This window comes from Apaloderma vittatum, unplaced genomic scaffold (assembly GCF_000703405.1).
Source record: "Apaloderma vittatum isolate BGI_N311 unplaced genomic scaffold, ASM70340v1 scaffold15583, whole genome shotgun sequence".
Lineage (NCBI taxonomy): Eukaryota > Metazoa > Chordata > Aves > Trogoniformes > Trogonidae > Apaloderma > Apaloderma vittatum.
The window spans coordinates 13,681-31,791 of NW_009709975.1; the positions used below are offsets into that span (position 1 = coordinate 13,681).

Genomic DNA, 18,111 nt, shown 5'->3' on the forward strand with positions numbered 1-18,111 from the left:
AAAGAACCAAGTCCCAGGCAAATACCAGGACTTATTTCTAAACTGAATTCTTGGGCCAGAGGGCTGAATGTTTTGCCATTAAGAAAGACAGAAGTAAGACAGAAGGAGCTTAGAGTCACTCAGCTGTATGTGCACAAATTCAAGTATAACATGCTTAGGAGGTTCACTGTTTTTATGGCTGTTCCCTTCAAAGACAACAACCTAATTTGCTGCAAGGTAAGTACTGCTGATCAGCTTTAGAATATCTAGACTAGCTCTCTTGACAAATATCCAGCTCTCCAAGAAACAGGTAGTCAATACAAGCATGCATACACACATTTATATCTAAGTACTGTTTAGTATATCAAGAGGGACTTAGTAGCAGTCCCACACTCTCAGAAAACATGCGAGGAGGTTTATTAGTACTTACAGACCCTCGTAGAAAAAGAATGGGAAGTCTAGTTCCAAACTTCTCCTGCAGGGCCTTCACTGCAGACAGCAGCTGACACGCTGGCTTACCAAAGTCCTGCAAACCCCCTTCTGAGTCACTGGAAACTTCCAGACATGAGCGTCTGAAATGCACAAAGAAAAAAAAAAAATACACATGCAAATCAAGTCCCTCTCCTTCCTTTTCAATTGTCTGTCAAGCCATAAGTAAATAAAATACACGAAGTGACATTAGTCTGAATAATTAAATATGCTTAAGCATAAATAAATAAGGCTCAGAATACAAGACCCAAAGTCAACAATCAGTTGTGGTTAAAGGAGCTGCCCAACCCAACAGTAAGCAGTTCTTCAGGGTACTTGCTGTGACAGAAAATCACCTCTGCCATCTTCTAATCTTACTATCTGAATATTCAAAATGGTTTAGGCTCCCAGTAGCAATGAGTGTTTTTTGAGTGTGTGTTGTTTTTGGATGACACAAAAGGAGAAAAAACAGAACACCAATCCCATCAAAGACTCCTTATGACCTGTTCATGTATTTATTACTGACCCTAAGAACCCATTGAAAGATTACCAGCACAAATCACTTGAGGAGAAAGGACAGTAATCAATTCCAAATGACTTCAGTTCTGCAACACAAATTCACTATACGGCTCTCGACTGGCACAGCAACACGGCTGCAATGAAATTATTATCTCTCCAGCTCTCCTCTTTGTTACTTGTAGTAGAGGCCAAGCAAAGATTGCTTAACCGTTGAGCATAGAGAAAATCTAACTGCAACAACGTTTTTCCAGAAAGCAACACAGCATATCTTGTCTCTGATCAGGCTACCAGCAAGAACAAGGAATCTTTTATTGCGACTTCAGGAAAAACATATCCATGCATGTAAGAGAAACAGAGGAAGGTGTTTCTGTTCACACCTGCCTGACTCAACCCCCAGCACACTCAGGACATTATTAGCAACATTAGAAAGCACAAGGTGTCAGCACATACTCTAAAAGAGCTCCCTCAACCTTCAAGCAATTTAACCTTGGACACACCTTACTGCACTTGCAAATGTTTCCTTTTGGGATTTATTACCTGACAGGATTTCAAGCAACGAGTTCAAACATATTTCTCAACTAAGAGTGTTCCTGTAAATCCTTTTAGAAACTGAGATTATATTTCATTTACAGGTTTTCCTGCATCCTAACTTCAAACTCATGAGCTGCCTTACGGCTTGCTCAACTATTTAGGACAAGATTAAAAAGACATTTGTTGAAGATAACTTCAGGGTGAACATCTGCAACATGAGAAACATTAAAAGGCAATTCTTTTAGATAATTTGCCTTCTAAGTCAACCTTCAGGGAAGAAAGCTTACCTGGACCTGCAATTATCACAGCATTGTTCTGTGCCCATGATACCAGAGGAAGCCTTTCGGAGTTGTTTGTCTTCAAAATGAGACAGGATGATTCTACCCAAGGGAATGTAAGGAATTAAATATAAGACCAAGAATTCACACATTAAATTTATTGCGAAAAACAGAGTTGAAATCATCATCCTTAATTAATTCACTGGGGAGCCAATTATTTGGCCTTGATTCCTCTAAAGAAGAACTTGCTTGGTGAGGTTGTTTTTTTTTTAAATAAGTAAATAAGGAAACACTTGATGTGTACATACAATTAAGCTTAAGGCTCTATTTTTTGATACTGCTTATTTAAAAAGTGTTTGCAGAACACATTGTGAGTGCAATATGCCTTCTGGTTACAACCTCCAGTTGTGACCAAGCCACAACAGCTCTTATCAAAGCTGACTGAAATGACAAAAAGCATTAAACAGATTCCAGTACTCACTTCCTCCTGCAGCTAGATGACACAAGGTACTTCTCTACTTTTGCCAACATTTTGAGTTTGTACAACCGGAACTTCTCATTCTGTATCTTACTCAGAAGATGCCTGTCAGTCAAAAGGAAAAAATGAAGATCCTTAGAAGGTGACCACTAATCCCCTGTCCCACCCCAAAAATGAAATACACCAGACTAATGTCTACATCAAATCCACTAGAAATGCAAAAAAAAAAAAAATAATTGCTAGTAAAACCAGACCCAACCTATCTGCCTGCTCTTCCACAAGCCTGATGCTTTTATCATGGGTAATACTCTGAAAAACGCCCTCTTCGTAGTCATTTACATCTGACAATTAGTCTAAACAGGGCAGAAGACAGCAAGCTTTCTCCTACCCCACAGGATATTACACTTCAGAAGTCCCTGCCAGAAGGCACAGAGGCACAAGGGCAGAAGGCAAGGCGAGACAGCAATTAGTCTCACTCTCTCTTCCTGCAAACTCTGCCAAGTTCTCATCCACGTCACTGCCAGATTTCAAAATATGCTGGGACATCGTCATTCTTTCAAGAAAAACCTCAGAGGTGGTGTGTCAGGACACATCTACCTGTTGCCTAATTGAATATCCTTCACAGTAATCACCAGAAGCATCCAACTGAATAAAGAGCTTGGGTACTTGATGGATGCCTCCAATACTCACCCTGCCCATTCTCTCAGCTGCTCCAAGAGCCAAACCTGAGCTACCGACTGCACCACCCCCGCTGTGCCACGCTGCATTGAGACCAAGCCAATGCTGCAGGTGTTGGGCACCACTACCACGGCTACACCATTCCAGCTCAGAAAGTGAGCAAAGCAAACTTCTGCCTACTTAAAAAAAAAATAAATTTAAAAAGCATATGCAAGCGTACGATTCTATCCGTGCTGGCAGTCTGTTGATACGAGTTCAAATGACTGAGACATATCTGTGGTCTTAGACTATCTAGTGACAGTTAAGAGGAAACCTCTACAACCAAGGCTCCCCTACCCAGGAAAATATGAATAAAAAAAGAATATGTATTCTTCCATGTACACATGTACAAAGTGGAATGAAATGAACTATTTCAACAGCATCAGCACTCTCAAGGCATGACGATGGGTCTAAAACCAGGTCAGGCAATTTACAAGAGAAGTGAACAGGTTTAAATTAGTGCCTTGCAAAGCATCTTCAGAAAGCAAAACTGGAACAAGGGAAAACTCATTATACCAATGTACATGTGGCTCATCTTCTAGGAGCACAGCGTATATCCCTGTGTGTATGCAGGTAAGGACTTGGAGCCATCATGACAAATAGGTTGCCTTTTCAACCAAGCTCACCCTGCTCCTCTTCCTTTGGTTACGTTTTGGCTATCTGCATCAAAGCAGTCTTCTTGAGTCATTTACCTGTTTAAGACCAAGTCTGCTGCAGTCCAGAAAACATGACAAGCAGCAGGAAGCCCATCGCGACCAGCTCGCCCAATTTCTTGGTAGTATGACTCCATTTCCTTAGGGGCGCCGTAATGAATAACCATCCGGATATCTGCTTTGTTGATGCCCATGCCAAATGCCACCGTAGCCACGACACACTACAAAACAGGAGCCATCAAGAACACACCTGGATTAACACTTAGACACTCAGTGACAATTCGGCTATAAACTCAAAATTCACCCTCAATTACAACAACTGCTAAGTCAACTTCCACAGTCCTCTTACAGCCAGTTTTTCAACATGACAGTAATGATGTGCAGTGGCAAAATACAAGAGTGTTTCCAAGTAGTTATTCGCAAAAGGCACAGAACTTAAGATGAAGAGGAACACGGCAAGTCCCCGGATAACTCGGCCTCCTTAGCTGCAGTAGGAAGCCAGCAGCTCAGCGAGAGTATTGTTCCAGCCACCACTATTTCCCTCAGATGCTATGCACTTGTAAGAGATTTAAAGGAATTTGAAACATAAGCCAGGAATTCAGCACAGAACAGCAATTTCTGGGTGAAAAAACTGAAAACTGAGTCAATGGAAAATACATGCTGGTATTCTCCAACTGTCTTCCTTACTAGAACCTTTGCCATTATAAACAGGGACAAACAGAGTTAGTTTCTTCATACCTGAATTTCATCCCTCACGAACTTCTGATGGGTGTCTCTCCTTTCTTTGATCCCCATACCAGCATGGTACGTACCACAGGCCACGTTGAGTTGAATCAATTCAGACATAACCCGTTCGGTGGCCTTCCTCGAAGGGCAGTAGATAATAGTGGGACCTTCAAACTCATATGCAGAACTGCTGTAAGTAATAGCAACATGTATAGACAGAGAGGAGAAGAAAACACCCTTTTGCAACAAGTCCAACTAAATCTGGTTGAGAAGCTGTTTGGAAAGGTACCCACCAGCCAATCGAGCATAATCCATCCAACTGCTACAGTGTCAACAGGTTCCTTGAGGATCAAATGATCCTGAAGATCCTTAAGATCACAACATGCAAACAGAGTCCTTGCCTCAAAAGCCTTTTTTAAAATTGGAAGAGGGGGTGAGCAAAACACCACAAGTGACTGGTATGATATCAGAGCCAAGCTCCTCTTTTGCACCAATGCAGTTTAAGACTGCTAAAAACTCAGTATACGCTCCCCAAACACGAAAAACTCTGAGGTATCAACAAAACAAGACTTAAATCCTTACCTTCCTTTCCTAGTAAGGAACTGCTTCAAATCCCCACGGATATTTCCACTTTGTCGTGCAACCTCCAGGTACAGGTTAGGTCTGTCGAAACTAGTACAGGTGATCTGTGGATTCTCCAGGTTCAGACACTGCACTATGTCTTGTCTAATTGACGGACTTGCTGTTGCAGTTAAAGCAACAATGGGAACCTGAAATATAAAGTATAAGAAAAAGTCTGAGAGCTCTCAGTGATATTTAACAGAAAAAAAAAAATCGTGACTCAAATCTGAAATAGCATGTCAACAGGCACAGTTCAGCGACTTGAAAAATATAGTTATTATTAAGCTTCCTAGCACTTTGGTCGACAGTGCTCAGGACAGGGACAAAATATTGAAATAAAAGGATTTTTATTTGGAATGTATGCTTTCTTTTGTTACATCTCCAGCAAGTCTTGTGTAAGTTTCCAACATGTCTGGCTAAATTTAGGAAAGAAAATCAAACTTCCAGTAGCAGCATCTAAATTTCAGATCTACATTTTTGAGCTTGTGTGATAGGTGCTTGAGCAGTTTCTAGAAAGTCACAGTTGCTTGCTCTTGCAAGCCACTCAGCCAACTCAAAAGCAAGCCCTTGATATTAAACCAGAAGCTTAGGGTCATCATCTTGTACAGCACAAGAATCCAACAGCATAATTTAAAGAAGTTTCTGGTAGTCTAGGTTTAGAATATCCTTCATTTTAGCAGTTGGATAAAATCCACAAAGCTCAATCAATCTCTGATTGGGACTGCAAGAAGTCAAAAACAGTATCATAAACACACTCAAGAAGCAACATCTAAAGATGGATATTCCAAACCACCACATAAAATTATATACTATGCTTCTCTGACATTGGAAATCCAATATATCAAAACCTCACCGACGGCAGAGCCTTCTTTAACACATCTAATCTTCTAAAGGCATTTCTGAAGTCACAGCCCCACTCGGAAATACAGTGAGCTTCATCAACAGCTATGAGGGTAATACCTGGGGAGTAGAAAACCACAGCACGAACACATCAACAAGACAAAACCACATGGAAGTGACCAACACAAACACCTCACTCTGCTGAATTTCAAGTTTTCTCGAGAAGGCACCAGCAGTCTCCTGAAGTTTTTTGTTTCTAGAATGCCTTCTGCTGTACTAACTCCCACAATTCTCATATAATGGTATATTGTGGAAAGGCTCAAGTGCTTTTACAGACTCTCCCCTCATCATCTCTTTCTTTTCCAAGCTCCACATCTCTAACATCCCTCACAACAAGTCAAAACTTGAGCTACTTCTGACAGAACCTTTTCCTACCTCCAACTTAATAGCCACCATTGCTAACTACTGATATCAGTTTTATTGTCCGGATTTTAAAACAAAGCCTCTTAAGTCTGCACTGAAGAGATTAGTTAAAAAAAAAAAGAAAGGGAGAGGGGCTAAATACCCCTCTAGATACCCCTAGGAAGAAAACTTACCACTTGCAAATCAGAAAAATCCCTCAACCTGAATACAGATATTCCAATCTAACTTTCACGTGCTCTAGTGTCAGAAAGGTCAAGAACAGAGCTTCTCAGGACTCCAGACGGCTCATCTCCCTAGAAAGTCCTCCCTGCCTACAACACTAGTAACTCCATTCTTCAGTTGACAAAAATAAACCCTGAACTTAACACACATTAAGTTTACGCTACTTCAAGAGATGCATCAGCTGCATCATCTGATGAAAAGAGAGTTTTAAAGATGCACTATAGCATTTCAAAACACAATTTTGGTGTTACACTCTAGGAAAATGTCAGAGACACGTGAACAGTTTGAAAGCTAAGGTACTTCATGACACACATTTCACTTGCTGTTATTGAAAAACCAGTGCTTTAGCACACCTGTCCCCAGTAGCCTGTTTCATGTTCCTATGCCAAGACCACTCTTAAAGACACTGCTCATACACTTGCTTTTTTTGTTGTGACATCATTTATAGGCAGTCTCTACACTAGCCTCTGAGGTCACTAGTGTCAAGACATGAGTACAAAATGTTCAAGCATTAAAAACATTTCAAGATAATCAGGAATTCAAACGGCCTGTCAACCCATGCGCAGCCTGATCCCCCACTTACCACTGGATTTGTTCAGCTCCTGAAGCAAATTTAAGTTCCCAGAACAAAACTCTGGAGTCATGTATAGGACTCTGTATTCACCTCTGAAACATCAAGAAAAGACACCGTCAGAGAATGAAAAGCCCCAGAAAATAAAGACAAAAAACCAACAAAACAAAACGCAGCACAAATAATTGCGTCTAGAAGACGCAAATGAGAACAAGTACGGGCTTCTAGACAAGAGGAACAAGAGGTAGAAAGCAAAGACTGCAGAACACATTCCAGAACAATAGTAAAGCAAAGCAATACCCAGTGCTACAGGAAAAGGAAAAAAAAGAGAAATTTATTTGCTTTTAGAACAAGAAGTGACTGTTATGATGGCTAGGGGACAAGATCCTGTATAAATCACAGCATAAATCTGAGTCAACAACCACCATCTCCAAGTCAGAGGGCACAGGAGGGTGGGTATAGCCTCCTGGACCCACAGCCGGGGGAATGCAAATGCAAGGAACAGCACTGACTGGAAGGCTCCAGGTCTGGGCCAGAATCTAGAGTTTCAGCAACAACAGGTCAGAGGGACATGCTACCTCTCCACTACCGCTACACCAGAACACACAGTCTCAAAAAAGCTTCAGTAAAGACTTACCCTTTGATGCATTCTTTGACGTTTTCCGACCGAGCTGAACCAAGCATGCAAGCCGGAATCCCTGACATTCTGCAGCATAATAAAAAAAAAAGCACGCACTGTCATGAACAGATTTACCCTCAACACTTTCAACCTTGGCTTTCAGCTTATGTCAGCACATTGCAAAGGAAGTTCAAGCTGCACAGTCAGACATTACTTTATTGTCAAGGTCTTAGTAGGAAAAGCCTTTCCAAGAAGAAAGAGTGCTCAGCTGCTATTCCTGCCACCCAAATGCTCTTCTGCTTCCCCTCCAGCTGTCCCCAACAGCACAATCAATTAATGCAATAAACAACTGGAGAAATAAAGACTGGAGAAATAAAGACAAAAATAAAGACAAAATTTTCCTTGCACAAGAGCTAAGTTTATAAGTAAAATATCCAACATAAGAAAACACATTATGTACATTTTCTTCAGCTATTATCTTATGTAGTTCATCATGTTTGGACGCAAGCCTTGCTTGCAATTGTTACCTCCCCTTTCAATCTCCTGAACTGCTCAAGTTGCTCGTTTTCAATTAAGTGGCTGCTTTCTAATGTTGGATTCAATAATTACATTTACCAGCTCAGCCACTTCACATTTGATCTCTTTGAGGATCCCACAATTGCTACACTCTTAACGTGGTGATTCAGTGCATGTTAATACAGCCTTTGTTTTGACAGCTTCTCACCCCTCATTGCTCTGCAGTTCAGTCCTTGGCAGAACCGCAGTCGGACTGACAGACAAATCACTGAATTGCATTAGGTTGCACAAATTGAGTCTCCTCAGCCTTCAGGACGAAGGACCCGCTGAGAGGGTAGCGATTAAACCCTTTCCAGTGAGCAAAACAGGACCAAACACAAAGAAGCAGCTGAATAGGTATAGACACCCTGCTGATAAATACTCAGTCTAGGAGCTGGGTGTAGAGCCCGCTTATCCTGTCCAGCCAGTCATCTGCACACAGAATCACAAAGCAGAAAATACTACACATAATTGATGTTGCCTGCTTCAAAAAAAAACCGTAATCTTCATATCCCCTCTTACACAAAAGAGCTGCTCTTTACAAGTTAGACAAGGCAGGAATGAACTAGACAACTCAGCATGATTCCCACAAGTTAAATGAGGAAAAAAAAACAAGTTTAGGAGTGAATGGCTGTAACAGAGAGCAAGTACAAGTAGAGAAAGCATTATCAGGTATGAAAAATCAAGGACACCTGCTACAAAGTCTGTGCCATAATTTTGATCCAAATGGCCTCCAGCTTTCTGCTGGATGTAGCTCAGACATTACTTCTCAGACCCAAAGGAAGCCTCTCCCAATTTTAACATAACTCTCACAGACTGAGACAACCCGTGAAATTCCTCCATCAGCTCTGTCTGCACAAAAAGGGCCTGTGAATCCAGAAATACTTGACAAGGATCCACCTTCAGGAACCACCCACCAGCCTAAACCCATCCAAAACTCAGCCCACAGTTCATGCAATTGGAAAACCCAGGGATCTTAGATTATTTACACAGTTTGCCTGTGTTCCTTGAGTAACATATGCTTTACAGCTGACACACAAACAGCTTGCTGTGCAAAAGCTGCAACCCTCGACACCAAGAAATGCCACAAGCAGAACCCGTGGGCTTGTGCAGGCAATACAGCACAAGGTTGTTACTATCACATTACTTACGTCAGCTGCAGCACCTGGTCCTCCATCAAGGAGATAAGAGGAGAGATAACAATTGCTCTACATCCAGTGTAAACAGGAGGAAACTGATAGCACAAGCTTTTTCCATAGCCTCAAAGAAAAAAGGCAAAAGAGAAATATCAGGCTTTCTATGCAGCTCAGTATATAGCTCTATAAGCCAATTCTAACACCTTGTTGAGCCCTAAAAATTGAGTGATATTTGCTCTTCTAGTAGCGGAGCTAAGAAGCAAGATAAATATAGTCAGCATCCATCTGATACTCCTCTCTACACTAAGGTCCTTGACAAAGGCTAGGACAGAAAAAAAAAATAGTAGCCCACATTGCTGGCTCACACTTAAGCCGTGTCAATCAAGGTACCCTGCTTCCATGAGGACACGTGGATAGTCTCCAACTTTGAGTCCTACTCTCCCGAAAAAGGAAAAGCTTTTTCACTGCTTCTTAGAATGTAAAGGTAACTTACCAGTTGCCATGACAACAAGATTATCTCTTCTATCTTCTAAAACAGAATTGATCACCTTCCACTGGACCCTTTAAATTAAACAAAGAGGAATATCTTATTTTTGCCAGCACGCACAAGAGGGAAATTTTCTTAAATTCTATATTCAGTTCAATTTCAGGTTCAAGAAACCCTTCCAGCAGCCTTTGAGAGTGTTGGCTCCGCACAACACAACCACTCAAACGCTCTAACTACTGCAGGCAGTCCCACCGGTGTTACACAGTGGATCTCTAGCAAGACTAAGGCATGCAATATTTGATGCAGTCATTCACAAAGGATTTAAAAAAAAACCAAAATGAACTGTTTCCCATGTAATCAATCCACAAACGCTGCGAGAGCTAGTCATCCTCATTGCAAGCAATTCAAACCAAGACCTCCATTTCACCAAAGAATTTGCATCTTTTAGTGGTCTCGAGATTTTACCTAACTGGTCAACTGAAAGAAAAAAATACCTCCCCCAACTCCTGTTTCCACAAGTTTAGGAAATACTTGAAGTAAAACAGCCTCCTCCACCAAGTGCTGCTCTCAGGTTGTGTGTTGTACAGGAAGTTTTCCACCTCCAGTCACCCAGTGTTCCATCCCATTCCCACTGAACTTGGCAATACTCAAGTAGGTGAGCACATACTGCATTGAGATTTGCCACACCAAACAGACAGAAGCCTGTCCCTCCTTAATTAGAGCCACATAAATAATAACCAGACTAAGGAAGCTGATGATAGAGAGAATACCACCTGGGCAATTTTTTGCTCGCTCTTTAAAACACCTGAACTAGACCTGATGGAATAAAGCTTCAGTCACAGTAGGTATGCCACCACAAGAGTCAAGAAACTCATCGTTTACTGTGAGAGTCCAATACTGCAGCTCACACAATATAAGATTTACTTGGACATCTTATGGCAAAGGCTGCTTTTCTTCTAGTGTGGATTTTCTGAACAGGTACTAGTCCATTCCTGGTTTTAAAGTAAGCAGTATTTAAAAGAAAAAAAGCACTGGAGTCAAAAGGGAAAAAGACTGAACTCTAGAGCACACATTTTAAGAGAAAATATACTTACGGTTTAAAAGAAGAATGCCCAAAATAAGTCTTCAGACATGTGATGTGGCTTTCACTAGGTACTGGCAGCAGTGGATCTTTAGCAGGACAGAAGGAAAAAAAAAGTCTGATCAGTGATTAAATTTGGAAGGAGGAAGCACCATCCTGACAAACAACAGTCTGCTTATTATTAGTGACGTGTGGGGCCTAGTATTTGGGCAACTCCAGCCGAGATGCAGAGATATAAAATTCTAGTGGTATTTACAGGCTAGAAAAAAAAAAGATTAGAAAAAGCAAATGGGGTCCTCAGAGAACCCACAATACAACGACTACATACAGCTTGATTACCGAGATACTAACATACAAGGTATTTGGAACATATTCAGACAAGGTACAAACCGGATTTTACTAGTCATGCCTTCAGAGACCCCACTGAAGTGACACTAAACATACAACACAGCAAGTTGCTAAAAGACCTGGTCCAAAAATAACATACAAAGGGATTCCAGTCTGTGAGAACGCGAGAACATTCAGCAGCAGAACGCATGAAACTCCTGCCTAGTTTTTGACTGTTGGGCAATAATGCATTCCCTGTAACAGCCTGTCTGGCTGTTGTTTAGGAAGATGAACCAAAAGTTCCCTCATCAGTCCCTATCTAGCAGCCCAGGCTCTGCTTAGAAGCAGCAAAGGGCTCTTCCCCTGGTTGATGCCGTTACTTTCAGTGATGAGGTCCACAGTCTAACCTCAACAACCAGGGAAAGAAGCTTTCACACTGTGACAGTTCAAACAAGTCAAAGTTAATTTCATCTCCATTTCCAGCCTCTTGCCTGTAAACAATTTGTCTCCACAGGACCAGAAAGAAAAGGAGAAGAAAATGTCACTGGGCTTATACACCTGCTTCTACAGATAATGGGTTTTATTTAATCATATACTATAATTTAAAGTGTACCCAAACACTCCTCCTCTTCTTCCTCAATGCCCTCATCTTCATCACCATCAGGTATAATGTTCAACTCTGAGTCAGGAGTTTTCCTGGTGTTATTGGCTTCTGTTTCCATTACAACTCCTTTGGAATCATCTAAATCTTCTAAAGACTGAAAAACCTGGAGAAAGTTATTTTGGAGCATGAAAGGGTAAAGATAATGCATGTTAGAGGTAGTATGAAATTGGGCATACAAGTTTTCATCTGCTTAGGGCATAAAACCTGAATCTGTTGGCACCCAGCACAAAGAAAGGCACAGCGGTCAGACCACTTGAGCAGCAGCATCCAAATTCCAGAGAGCGATTTCTCAGGTAGCATTACAACAGCTTTTGTTTCTTCTTTGTAAAAAAGGCCTTAGAAATTTTCACGACATGAAAATCTATGATTTTATGAAAGCAACAGCTGTGGCTGGGGCGGTTTTGTTTTTAACTTCTACCTAGATGGATGCGCAGGTTAGACAAAGAAGTGACTTAAGACTTCTCACAAATAGAAACAAAGATCTTGAGACACTCACCTTAAGCATCTCCATTTCCAGCTCTTCATCACTCTCAATGACACAGGCACCATTCTGTTTGTTTTCTGTGGAGCGTGCTTCCTAAAGAGGAAGAAAAATCCTTTGTTCTTACCAATGAAGTTAATTGTATTTTACCCACAATATTTCAACCTTCTGTACATACTAAAAGCCATGTCTCTGTATGCTTCTATTTCTAATCCAAAATAACTAACAAAGATTCAGCCCTGAAGCCCGCCCATTAGAAAAAAGATCTATAAGAAACATTAGAACATAGTGAGGCCCTGTAGTAAGACACAAACCCAGTAGCACCACCAGATATGTGAAACACTAAATCAGATCACAACTTCTTTAAGAGGCAGTCCGCTCTCATCAGGCACTAACTTGTTTTTAATCAAGACCAGGCTGGAGATGCTCAAGTGCAAAATTTGTCCCCATACTCAAAGAAATTCTTTGAGGATCTATTAGCAACCGAAAAAAGTAAACTACTTAGACTGTCTAGAGCTTCTGTGCTCTGCATCCTTCCAACCAGCTGTCTGAAGAGCAGTGCAGTGCTTGCCTAACACCGTAAGTATTTTGCAGACTGAGAATTTCTTTCAGCCCACCTTAATATTCTCTAAGGAACAGAACTTACTAAAACTTTGGGGGAAAATTAAGGATTAGGTAACCTCCTCCACTGAGCTTTCACAATTAACAAGGGCTTTTCTCGTTACCTCAGGTGCAGCTTTCTCAACTAATTCCTTTGCAGCCTGACGTTCCAACATCTGCAGTTCTTGCTCAGTAATGCCTAGTGACATGAAGTCGCTGCTGTCTGTTCCGTCCTTAGAGCTGGCTGCTGCAGCCCCATCTTCCATGGCAGCGTTACCTCTCTCTGCTTCTTCCTTAGTATCTTCTTCCCAAAGGCCGGCTAGCGTAGCATCAGAGCAGATGTTGAAGTCACCTTGAGGTTGTTTAGTAAATTCTGACACATCCATTTTTTGTGCCTCATTGTTTGATGACCCTGCTGCAAGATTTGTCTGAGTTGCACTACGGTTCCTCTCTGGTACAGAAGTGAAACCTAAAGCAAGCAACGTGCTTCTTAAGGTGTTTACTTTCTCTGATAAATCAGATAGGATTTCTGCAGTCCTAGAAAGTCAAACAAGAAAATTAAACCACAATCAAGTAGGTTACTACGTACACCTTAGCCACAACCAGAAGTAAGGATTCTCAAGTAGTATGTTTGCCCAGATAGACTTAGTCCAAAACTTCACATATAAAAGCTCACTCACATGTAATTGGCATTCGACTTCTGTGAGAAGAAAATTCTATTTCCTTATGCTGAGGGAAACTTATCAGGACCCAAAAAACCCCTGCTTGTGGTACTGCCCCCACATTTTCAAGTCTCCATACTTCCCCTAGTTCATGATGCAGGAGTCAATATTTATTAAAGGTCATCCTTCTGTCCATTTCAGCATGAAGAAACAGACTCCAAGTTCAATGTCAAGTCCATTGCAACTAGAGCAGTAAAACATGTTATTACACGTAAAGACACTTCTGCAACTGAGTTTAACATGCTTTTCTCATGAAGGGACACGCAGAGAATAGAGACAATAGCTAGCCCACATGTATTTGGTGGTGTGGGACCTCAGGCATCTAGAGTAAAACACTGGTGATACGGGTGAAATAGAGACAGGCTGGCAAAAATCTAACCTCTGCAAACTTTCATGTTGTTCAGGACAGTCAGGAACGAGAGAAGCCAAGTTCTTTATCTCTCCAATTAGTGAAGTCAAGTGCTCCTTCATACTCTCTGACATCTCATCTGTAAGAGGTGCCATCACAGTTAATTTCAAATTAAGGCCTATCATCTAAACACAGTTAAGTTGCATTCATGTCACTGCACTTCTGCAAGACATAGAGATGACAAGACAGCCTTTTCCAGTTCTTCAAACATGAAGCACACGGAATCAAGCCAAGCTTCTAGGCACTCACAGTTACATCTCTTGCAGCTGCCCACTATACACGCTCAAGGATACACAACGGGACCATTACAAAGTGATCCTTCCCCACTATACACTCCAGCTTCCATTCAAGGGCTACTAGCACAGATCAACTGACTAAAAAGCCAAAAAACTGCACCCCGTATTAAAGTGCTGGTATGGCCACTTCTGCCTTCCATAAGTAAGTAGGTTTCGGCCACTATATCAAGTAAACCAGCTCCCCACCAGCCACCTCTTGAATCATAAGCTACATGCTTCCCTTAGGAAGCGCAGAACTCAGTCACCAGGATTTTTAGAATCACTTCTCTATTCAGGTATATAAGCTGCTCTACAAAACTAAACAGAATTGAAGAAAAATTGGGTCCTATTCATTCGCCTCCAGAAACCATTCCATCATAACACATTTGGGTGGTTGTATTTTTTCCCCCCTGTGGTCTTGTCTGTTCTTTGTCCCCGCATCAGCAGAATTCAAATTATCTCAGTGATGCATTTCTATAAATGAACTGGAGTATCTTATCATCTCCATATAAAGCAGAAACAAACAATAGACCAAAACTGCATTCCTACCTCACTACAGAAAATAGTTACCCAGTATGGTAACCCAGGTCATCTAACAGCCTTTACAGTTTCGTCTCTCTGGAAGCAATATCTAATCACAAGAAGCCAGACAAGGCTGACACAAAGATACCATGGAAAAACTACCTGTTGCAAAACAGACTATTCAATTGTACAGTCACGCATAAAGAAATTATTCTGTATGTAATTTACCTCTTCTTACACCAAGTAATTTCTGGTCATTGGTATTCATATTGATTAGTTTTTGATAAATGATGAAGCCAGCCTGCAAGAGAAAGGAAAAAAGTAAAGACATTAATACTTGGGACTCGGCAGAAAATGATCTTAAGAGACTAAATCAAAAACTGAAGGAGGACTTCAGCAAACTACACCATGAATACATTGTGAATATCAAGTTCTGAGCTGTTGACCCTGGTCGTACAACAGTGAACACTCCACCTTGCTCTATCAATCATCACCATCACGCTAGGTTTTACAGAATGCTTCACAAAACGCCAAGTCTTGCCTTGGGGTCCACACTGCAGTGAATGCTCTCACACAGAGCCCAGCACGATTCAATTCAGCTGCACATAGAGGGCTTCAAGTACTCAGCTCCCAGCCTCACCATCTGCTTCACCTCATTCAGATTTTATCTAGCACTCCAAGAGAATAACTGTGAACCCGCTAAGACAGATTCTGTGGGCTTAATATTTCCCTGGATATGAATAATAAGTTCTAACAGGAAAACATAGCCTAAAGCTAGGAATGTGCTAGTTAGGCACCACATATTAACCAAAGCATCTGAAAAAGGAAACTGAAAAACCCAAGTTACTCCCTCTAGTTTTCCTGGGAGGCTGCAAAAGGCAGGTCAGGTGAACAGAGGATAGCAAGAAAGTGGCATTGCCTGGAAAAAGCTGTCTTCAGCAGCTATACCAGGCACCAAAAAAGAGTTCCTTTGCTTACTGGTTTGGGTCTTCACAGGTGCAAAATGCTCTACAGGTTAACATTTAACTGATGCAGAAAATAGGTAATGTTGCCTGAGTCAGGAAAAAAAGACACCACTGTCCCACTTCTCTTCCTCCACCTAACCTCATCATAGCAACTGAAACCCAACACAATTGTCTTTTGCTGCCATGAAAAAGAATTTCCTCCCAGGAAGCAGGCAGCTTATCCGTAAATCTCTTCACAGAACCGAGTGAAAACCATGCTCTGTTCAAAATGGTGCAAAAGCAAGGACTTCCACACAGCCACAGACACTTATATGCAGCTAAATGACTGGCAAGCTGTACTGTGGTTCTGCTGTATTAGCCACTGGAGAAGGTTGTACTTCTTCAAGCTGCTTCTTAATTTTACCTCACATTACACTGAGCAGGATTTTGGTTCTTAAGGAGGTCAAAGATGGTCAAAAAGCCCAGTAGAAAACACATCTGCAAGTGTTGCCAAGCTACAGCGGACACCTGCGGACAAGGTAACCAAAAAATAATTACCCACTCGACTTGCATATGCGAGGATTGTACTTAAATACACACCAGCCACATTACATGCATGTGGGGTAATCATGGTGCAAGAATTCAGGCTTACTCCATACACACAGGTAGAAAATTAACCTGATGATCAAAACTCAGTTCCCTGAAGTGACAACGTGAAGCGAGTCCAAATGCACTGACACTCCTCAGGCATAACTGCTGGTGCTCACATTACGTGGCACATTCAGAGCACAGCAGAACTTCTAGAAGCTTTGCTTCCTGAACAGTTTTTAATAAAAAGGCAACTCTAGCAACACCACAAAACTTCAAGAGCTTCAGGAGAGGCTCAGGACTGCTGTGGAAAAGAGGTTCTTTCTTCCATTTACATTCAATTTTCTACTTTAAATGTTCACCACAACATGCTTTCTGAGTGATTTCAGCAACAAGACACGTTACCTGCTCAGGCACAAGGAGCAGCGACTCCAACACATAGGATAGAACAAAGCTCTGGATGAACACTGAGGGTTAAAAACTCAGTAACCTCTAAGTCTTCCTACATTTGTTACCTTCTGTGGCAGAAAAGCATGAAAAGAGCAGCTAACAGCACATTAGAGCAACCAATTGATACAGGTATGATGGTGATTTCTTCTACATACATAGGCATCTGTGGCTGCGTACAATTTTTGCTCCTCGTTGAGGGGAAACTCCTCCCAGTTACCACAGCGGACTGACTTATCCTTCAACAGCTGCTTGCCAAAAAGGTGCTTCACCAGTCCGTTGAGACTCCATACCTCCTTGCACTTCAGCTGGGAAAGTAAAAAACCAACAGAACAGACTTGGTAAAAAGGGAAAGCAACTGAATTCAGCCAAATGCGTTCCTCCAAGTGGCAAAGTGTAACGAAACCCTCAAGAGAAGCAAAGAGCTCTGGGTTAGTCAGCATAAAGTAGTTTCTCAAAGCAGTGACTGTTCTCCAGGCCTAATTCTGCACTCATCGCATTAAAAGGTAGTTTGGCCACTCAACAGCTACATTAAGTGTGGAAACATGGCATTAGAGACAGATGAGTCCATGCAAGGTGAGGTGGTACTGGCACACTACCAGAAATAGGAAATATCTATACAGCATAGTCTCCGGGCTGATAAAATAGAAGCTGTGGACTTCAGCAAAAACCCCTCTCTCCTTCAACATTTTCCTATTATTTGTCTTTCTAACTACAGAAACTCAAACACCAGGAACTTATTTAATATGAACATGGGATAATTAAAATCTGCCTGGAAGTGCTTTTGTCATTTTTTTACAAGCTCAAAACTAAGCAGAAGAGGACAGTTACAAACCATGATAACCAGTCTTCAGCGCACTTAGAAGCAGGTCATCAGAAGTCTGTAGAAATCATCCCACCATGCTGCTGTCTGCAATTGCTTTGGTAACAGCACTCATCAGTCACGTGCTCATGTCCGAACAGCCCTTTCGGGAAATTTTCCTTCAGACCTCAAGGATCCAGGACTCACAGACAGAGCCTTTGGCTATTCCAACTTGCGAGCACTTGGGAAACAAGCACTGTGGAGCCTGACAGCAGCAGTGCAGCACTACATCTTACATCTGGTATTAAAAAACCAACCTACCCACTGTTCATTTGAGGTCCACCCTGCCCCTCACCTTGTGCCATTATCTATGACCCTATTCTCAGCTCCCTCACGCTTCACTTCCAATCTTATTTTTGGTGTTTT

The 18,111-nt window shown here is 41.6% G+C and overlaps 1 protein-coding gene across 1 annotated transcript in view; it reads right to left on the reverse strand.

The window, feature by feature from the left end:
- The window catches only part of WRN (Werner syndrome, RecQ helicase-like), a gene marked incomplete at its 5' end in the record, with an annotated part of 30,623 nt that extends 13,432 nt beyond the window's left edge, over positions 1-17,191 (reverse strand). Inside the window, 18 exons of the mRNA XM_009867142.1 lie at positions 410-551; positions 1,785-1,877; positions 2,257-2,358; positions 3,663-3,844; positions 4,362-4,539; positions 4,932-5,119; positions 5,824-5,930; positions 7,039-7,121; positions 7,664-7,732; positions 9,352-9,460; positions 9,830-9,897; positions 10,918-10,993; positions 11,845-11,989; positions 12,392-12,472; positions 13,102-13,513; positions 14,078-14,186; positions 15,133-15,205; positions 17,042-17,191. Of these exons, the coding sequence (XP_009865444.1) occupies positions 410-551; positions 1,785-1,877; positions 2,257-2,358; positions 3,663-3,844; positions 4,362-4,539; positions 4,932-5,119; positions 5,824-5,930; positions 7,039-7,121; positions 7,664-7,732; positions 9,352-9,460; positions 9,830-9,897; positions 10,918-10,993; positions 11,845-11,989; positions 12,392-12,472; positions 13,102-13,513; positions 14,078-14,186; positions 15,133-15,205; positions 17,042-17,191 (2,367 nt within the window). The remainder of the gene's footprint in view (positions 1-409; positions 552-1,784; positions 1,878-2,256; positions 2,359-3,662; positions 3,845-4,361; positions 4,540-4,931; positions 5,120-5,823; positions 5,931-7,038; positions 7,122-7,663; positions 7,733-9,351; positions 9,461-9,829; positions 9,898-10,917; positions 10,994-11,844; positions 11,990-12,391; positions 12,473-13,101; positions 13,514-14,077; positions 14,187-15,132; positions 15,206-17,041) is intronic.
- Positions 17,192-18,111: the final 920 nt, after the last annotated feature.